This window comes from Cornus florida, unplaced genomic scaffold, assembly GCF_030987335.1.
Source record: "Cornus florida cultivar Cherokee Brave unplaced genomic scaffold, ASM3098733v1 CherokeeBrave_3.0.0_Hap2_Chr10, whole genome shotgun sequence".
NCBI lineage: Eukaryota > Viridiplantae > Streptophyta > Magnoliopsida > Cornales > Cornaceae > Cornus > Cornus florida.
This window is the reverse complement of record NW_026775580.1, coordinates 62,582,271-62,589,960: the sequence shown is the minus strand read 5'-3', so window position 1 is coordinate 62,589,960 and position 7,690 is coordinate 62,582,271. Positions and strand designations below refer to the sequence as shown.

The following is a 7,690-nucleotide window of genomic DNA, read 5'->3' as shown; positions in this document are numbered from 1 at the left end:
AAGGTGTATTTTTGGGTTATTCATAAACAAGTCGGGCTTATAGTGTTTTTAATCTTAGAACCAAAGTTGTTATGGAGTCCATTAATGTTATGTTTAATGATACAAGACTTAAGGTAATCTCTACTCAACTTGATGAGGATAAGATAAAATTTGAAATTGTAGGAGAGAGAAAAGAACCTACAATTCATGAAGAAAAAAGAGTTGAGAATTTAGGTGAAGAGGTTGATGAGGAATTAGAGGTCACCAGTGATGAACCTACAAGAATTCTTGCACCTTCTTTAGACATTCCCATATTTAGTAGTTCGAGTTATCTAGTTGACAATGTGATAGGTCCATGGGATAAACCGGGTACTAGGAGTACAATTCATAATCAGTTAGGACACTCATGCATGGTAGATGATATAGGACACTCATGTCACATGGCTTAGTTTAAACCAAAGAATGTTGATGAAACTCTTCAAAGTTCTGATTGGCTTATGTCTATATAAGAAGAATTGCTTCAATTTGTGAAAAATGATGTTTGGGAATTAGTGTCTCGACCTAGTGATGTTAATATCATAGGGACCAAATGGATTTTTTAAAATAAACTTAATGAACATGGTCTTGTAATGAGAAATAAAGCTAGGTTGGTTACACAAGGATATACTCAAGTTGATGGAATTGATTTTGATGAGACTTTTGCACCTGTTGCTAGATTTGAGTCTATTCGACTTATTTTTGCTCTTGCATGTCACTTTAAATTCAAATTGTTTCAAATGGATGTAAAATGTGCTTTTCTTAATAGTATTTTGCGGGAAGAGGTTTATGTAGTACAACTAAAAGGTTTTATTGATCCACATAATCCTGATTATGTTTTTCATCTTTAAAAGGCTCTTTATGGTTTAAAGCAAGTACCTAGAGCATGGTATGAGAAGTTAACTTCTTATCTAATACACAAGTGCTTTAGAAGAGGAGTAGCGGATAAAATATTGTTTATTTTCAGAAAAAGAAAAGATTTTCCTGTTGCTCAAATCTATGTGGATGATATTATTTTTGGTGCAATATACTTATGATAACCTTGTTCATGATTTTGCTAAAAATATGAGTAATACTTTTGAAATAAGCATGGTTGGTGAACTGACTTTCTTTCTTGATCTCCAAGTGAAACAATTTGATGATGGGATTTTCATATCTCAATCAAAATATGCAAAGGAGCTAGTCAAGAAATTTGGTATGAAAGATTCAAAACATATGCAAACTCTTATTAGTACTTTATCCAAATTGGATAGAGACTCTGATCCTAACAAGGTTGATCATTCCTTGTATAGGAGTATGATTGGTAGCTTGTTATATTTAGCAGCAAGTAGGCCAGATATTTAATTTAGTGTAGGTGTTTGTGCTAGGTATTAAGCTGATCTTAGAGAATAACACGTTTTTTGCAGTCAAGCGCATTATTCGTTATGTCAATAGTACATTGAATTATGGATTGCGTTATTCTTCTGAATCTAACTCTGAGATTGCAGGCTATACTGATGCTAATTGGGCTGATAACAAGGATGATAGAAAGAGTACTTCAAGTGGTTGTTTCTATATTGGTACTACTCTTGTTTTATGGTACAACAAAAAGCAAAATTGCATATTTTTATCATCTTGTGAGGCTGAATATATTGTTGTTGAAAGTTGTTGCACACAATTGCTTTGGATGATACAGACACTTTTGGATTATGGAGTTGATCAAGGTACTATTGCAATCTTTTGTAATAATACTAGTATAATTAATATTTCAAAGAATCTAGTTTTGAATTATAGGACTAATCACATTGACATTCATTATCACTTTTTTAGGGAACTTGTTGAACAAAATGTCGTGTCTTTGGAAAAAATGCATACTGTTCAGAATTTGATTGGCACCTCACTAAGCCATTAGATGCTCCTAAATTTTTTCATTTGAGGAAATCTACAGGCGTTTGCTATCTTGATTAGATGTATTGCAAAGATATAATTTAGAAAAGATTTTCATGCATATCTTGAGTGTCTAGATTATGTTTTTGGTAAGTTAAGCAAACCATATTGATTGAGTATGTTAAACACAAGGAGTTTCATGACACATGGATTATATGTGTAAAACATACTGTGGCTATGAATAGATGAAATTGGTTTTACTTACTTGTTTCGTATAGTAAATGGATTATTGATAGTTCATTTACTTGTGTTTGATGTCATTATTTTGGTCAAAGATAATGTTGACATGATTGATCATTGTCTTGAAATTTAAACTTGATGTATGTGTTTGAGCCAAAAAGAATGAAATAAAAAAATGAAAAACAGCTTAGAACAAAAAGTGTTTGAAAAAAAAAAAAAAAAAAAAAAAAAATTGCTGTTGAAAAAAAATTGAGAGATGGAAAAGGCTACCTTTGGGAATTGTCCGAAACTACCTTGACTCTAAACAAATAGAAATAAGGGAAAGAGCTGGTTGCCCACAAATGTGAAAGTCGCCAATGTGCAAAAAGAAAAATGAAGCACAAAGAGAGAGAGAGAGAAAAAAAAAAATCTTTTGCACATGTTGATTATTTAATTTCTAAGGATATGTAATATTATTGATTTATTATCTGAAATCTAAACAGTAGACAGTTCATATGTTTTGGAACTTGGTGATGATTTTACTACACTTACTAAGTTTGTGGAACTTCATTGAATTGATCTTGGTTATTTGTGTTAATACATATAGTATTGTGGAGTCTATTTTTTCATTAGTTTCAATTTACAAGTTCTATATGGTTGGATACTTTTTACTTTTAGGATATTTCTTCCTTTAGACCCTTATTAATTTGTGACAAAAAGGGGGAGAGAGAATTAAGATTGATATCATTAAGGGGGGAGAGATATTTTTGCATTAAGGGGGAGAACACGTTGATCATTACATTACATTGCATTGAGTTTCAGGCATTATTAGTATTGTTATTTTATGCTTGTGTTTATTTTCTTGATTAAGCTTCACGGGTAGTTATGTTTGAGCTAATGTGCAGATTACAGGTTGATACAAGTGTTGAAACTTTATGAGGTTTAAGAAAAAATTCACAGTTTATTCCTTTAACAATCATTGTAATATACTTTTTCTGCTTGGGTAGATCACATATTGTTTTTAGAGTTTGTCACGAAATTGCTAAATGGGGAGATTGTGAGATATACATTTTGTAATTAGCTAATTTTGTTGTCAAAATAAGTCCGATTGAGTTGTAATTTTTCAGTCCAAAATGTCAAGATTGAAGATCGGATGCACATTTGAAGAAGTTCAAGTGTTCATAGTTTACTACACCCCGGGATGATGAGAACAGTGCTTTAGGAGGATTTGTGAGTTAGTGAGAACACTTAGGAAGTTTTTGGAAGTGTTTAAGGGAGAAAATACTTTTTGCCCAAGTTGAACAGGTTCAACAATTAAGGGAACAGGTTCAAATATTTGATGGAACAGGTTTGAGAATTAAGGGAACAGGTTCAACATCTGAGGATTTGTTGAACTGGTTCAAGGACTCCTGATCAGTTTAGAAGCTTAAGTTTCCTTATCCATTTTGATCCCTTTTTGATCTAGACTTCCTTCCATAAGCCTATGCACAAATTTCATTTGTTTTACAAGTATGCTTAGGTCTTCCAAACTTTTATATAATGTCTTTTTCATTCATTATTAAGGTATGGCTTTGAGGAACATAAAATCATTATTTTGAGAAAGCCTTTAGAGAAATAAACTTCTGAAAATAAAATCTGATTATTCTAGATTTATTTTTGAGAGCATACACATATATTTATGAGTGATTTAGTAGTGTTGAACTCTATCTCATCGGAATTGGAGCTTAATTGAAGATTCAGAGATTCTGAAAGAGCATGATTAATTCTTCTACATCGAAGTTTAGATCTTGAAGAAAAAGGGTAAAAGCGATCACACTTTGAAAAGGGTCAAAGAATTCGAGGAGTGTTATTTGATCTATCAACAATCCTTCTACATAGATCAAGAGTAAGCCTGAAGTCAAGTGCTGTTGGACGGGACATCACAAAGCCAGAAGACTGTCAGCGATTGGTGTTTGGTAGAACGATAGGGTGCGAGCCTAAGTCAAAGTCCATTGTACTTTGTTTCAAACATAGTGGATTAGTTTGCTTTAAACTGCACAGTCCACGAGGTTTTTCCTACGCAAACAATTAGTCTATTTTACCAATTTCCTTGCAAAAAATCCTGGTGCAATCTCTCTAATTCTACTTGCTTTACTTTACAATATTTATCTTTGTGATTGTGGATGTTTAAATTGATTATATTGCTTGGGTAATTTAATCAATCACAAAAATTGGGCAAATTGACCTATTAATCTCATCTAAGTCATTAAAGTAGCTAATCACAATTAAATCAACTAACAGCTTCTGAAACCCCACGTTTAAACTTAACTTTCACACTAACTATATTTCTAACGGCTATGTTTCAAATGGCTATATTTTTCATTTTATATGAGTAGCTCATTTCATCACTATATTATTCTTTCATTGTAACAAAATGTATATATTTTTTGTTTTTAATATGTTATGAAATTTTATTTAATAGAATGTTTATTATCTAATATTTTATTTTTTGGAAAAACAATGATTAAATATTTTGTTGTACTATTTATCAACGGTAATACTTTTCAACCAAATGGATATATTTTTGTAAATAATTCAATTTAGTATATTAGTATTTATTTAAAAAATTAAATAATACAATATTCATTATGGATTGATGTATTTATTATTATAGAGGTGAAAAAGAAAAAGACAATTTTTTTTAAAAGATAAAAAAAAATTATTTTTTAAGGAAAAAAATTAGAAAAATAATTTTGCTGAGGCAATAGAATGTTAAGGGACTATTTGTGTTAACCAAACAATGCCTCAATGACTATAATAGCAGTACTAGTAAAGTAAAAAATTTAAATTTAAATTGATTTGTACGTTTCTCTGCCCCAAAAAAATTCTTTAAGACACTATTTGTGCCAGCCTTTGCTTCAGTGTTCTTGATGGGAGAAAAAGCACCAAAGGTCAAAAAAGAAAGAAAGAAAAAAAAAAAAAAACAGAAAGAAAGGAACAAAAAAAAAAAAACGAAACTTATTTTTGGGAATGTTTTTTATGCCAAACGGACCTCTGCTACAATGCTTGGGTCTGTTTCAAAACACAAAACAAAAGTAATGAAATCACGCCCACAATCATAAGTCGCAAAAAATGATGACCCATTTGGATTGCCACAAAATTGGTCCATAATATGTTGACCCCATTGGAGCATATTGGGTGGCCAAATCCGGCCCATAATTGCTAAACAGGATTCCATTGGAGCTTCTCTTATTCTACAACTTTATAAAAGAAAATACAAAAGTACACAAATAACAATCTAAACAATCTAGATTATTATTGAAAATCACTGTTGAAATAATGTTTGAACAATTGTCTTTTCCCGCAATTGTTCGATATAGATGTTGTTTTATTATCAATATGGTTCAAATTAAAAGAAAAACAAGAGCAACTACTAATTAATATTAGTTCAATTTTTCCGAGAGAGAAGCACTTGGTCGATCATTTTCTGTAGATTCATGTAAGATGACCCAGCTGAACTTGTACTTGCCTCTTCTGCCAATTTCTTCCACTCCATTGCCTTTTTCTTCATCTCTTTTCCGTTATCTCCAACCATCAACTCATTAACAAGAATCTCAACTTCATCTCTCTTCGCATCACTATCTATCTCCATCCCTATGCCCCATTCATTGCAGCAGAACCAACAGTTGGTCTGTTGCTCTGCAAAAAATGGCCAACAGATCATCGGCACTCCATAACTGATGCTTTCAAGAGTTGAATTCCACCCATTGTGAGTTAAGAACCCTCCAATGGACGGGTGGGTTAGAACTTGCTCCTGTGGACACCAACTTGCTAATAAGCCCCTTTCTTTGGTGATGGACAAGAATTCCGGTGGAAGGATAGCCGAATCCCCGGAGACAAGGTCAGGCCTTATCACCCACAAAAAGGTCTGGTTGCTATTAGCAAGTCCCCAAGCAAACTCAACCAGTTGGTTGGGTGTCATGACAGCAATGCTTCCAAAATTTACGTAAACAACAGAGTTGGGTTCTTTCGTGTCGAGCCACGAAAGACATTCTGCCTCTTCTTTCCATAAATTCGATCCTATAAGCTTCAAATCATCATTGTCAACGTGGTTGATGAGTAAATGTAAAGGTCCAATTGTGTAAATTGGAGGAAACATGGATGAAAGTCCATCCACAACGTCATGCTCAAGTTCTTCAAACGTGTTGAAAATCATTGCACTAGCTCTTTTAGATCTCTCAACTTCATCTATGAGATACTTAATCATAAATTCATCAGGGTCTGTGGTTCTAATGAAACTTGGGATATCCTTCAAACGTATACCTTTCATGCCTGGTATCCAATCTATTACCGCATCCAAACTCGTACCTGCACTAGATTAATTGATCTGTTAAAACCAAAATGGTCATGTATAAAATTATAGATATGATAATGAATTAAGTTGGGTTTTGATAAATTAATTGATGATACCTTTGAATCCAGCGAAACCTTTTTCAATAAGAGCAGGATACTGCGCATAACCCATGAAGCCACAAGCACTTGTTGTCCAGAAGATGACTTCAGGGATGCCTAGTTCTTCGGCAGCTTCGACAGTGAAGGCCATGGCTCCATCAGAAACTATGCAAGAGACTGGGGGTACGTTGGACAAAGTGGTGTTGTTGAGTTTTGAGAGGAGGTCTCTGAATTGAGCTAAGCCGTGTTTTGAGGTGGAGGCACACAGGGAGGGAATGTCTTGGGTGGCATTGGCATCCGAGGGAGGAAGGCCGTCCGGAATGGTTTCGAATCGAAATGAAGAGAGGCCGTTGAGAGAGTCGGGTCCTCGGGATTTCAAGAGGCGTTGATGGTTGAACTCTGTGTTGACAAAGGTTATGTGAAAGCCTTTGAAATGGAGTAGTTTTGCTAGTTTGAGCATGGGGTTTATGTGGCCTTGAGCTGGGTATGGTATGCAAACTGCATGAGGCCTCTCTAACATAGCAATGTAACCCATTCTCTCTCTATCTCTATCTCTATCTCTATCTCTATATCTCTCTTTGTGGGATGTGTCTCTCTTTGTGGAATGCTTTTGCCGAGTGTACTTGTTCCAGATTTATAGCATCGGAAAAAAATCAAAATCCCCTAGCATCCTGTGTAAAAGCTATGGAATGCTTCTTCATTTCAAACAGTTGCAAAAAAAAAAAAAAAAAAAATCTTAGACCCGCAATTGACAATCAAAAGGCTTCTAAGTGTAATATACTATTTATTTTTAGTGTCCTATATGGAATTGGACAAAAAAATTTATAAAAAAAGAAAAAAATAATTCCCAACTATCAAAATTGTATAGACAGTATCGGATTTGAAATGCCCTCCAACTCGAATATTATATGATATCATGTAAAATCAATGTGTGAAACATAACGGTTTCATGTTATATTCACTTTTTTTTATTTATTTTTTATTTTTTTATTATATATATATATGAAGCGTCCTAAAATTATTTCGCAGTCAAAGAAATATATTAAACTAACTAATCATTAGTAGAATCCAAATGTCTTCAATTTCAGTTACTTTTCAAACTTCTCTATCTGTATTTCACTATTTTGCAATTCTTTTCATCTGGCTCCTCCATAGCTTG

At 33.3% G+C, this 7,690-nt stretch overlaps 1 protein-coding gene across 1 annotated transcript; it reads right to left on the bottom strand.

Annotated features, from left to right (window-relative positions):
• Window positions 1–4,846: 4,846 nt before the first annotated feature.
• On the bottom strand, window positions 4,847–7,416 carry LOC132280223 (7-deoxyloganetin glucosyltransferase-like). The gene is made up of 2 exons (XM_059782398.1): window positions 6,550–7,416; window positions 4,847–6,447 (listed from the first exon to the last, which is right to left on the bottom strand). Exons 1-2 carry the CDS (start codon window positions 7,064–7,066, stop codon window positions 5,528–5,530), a joined length of 1,437 nt encoding a protein of 478 aa, XP_059638381.1. The 5' UTR covers window positions 7,067–7,416; the 3' UTR covers window positions 4,847–5,527.
• Window positions 7,417–7,690: the final 274 nt, after the last annotated feature.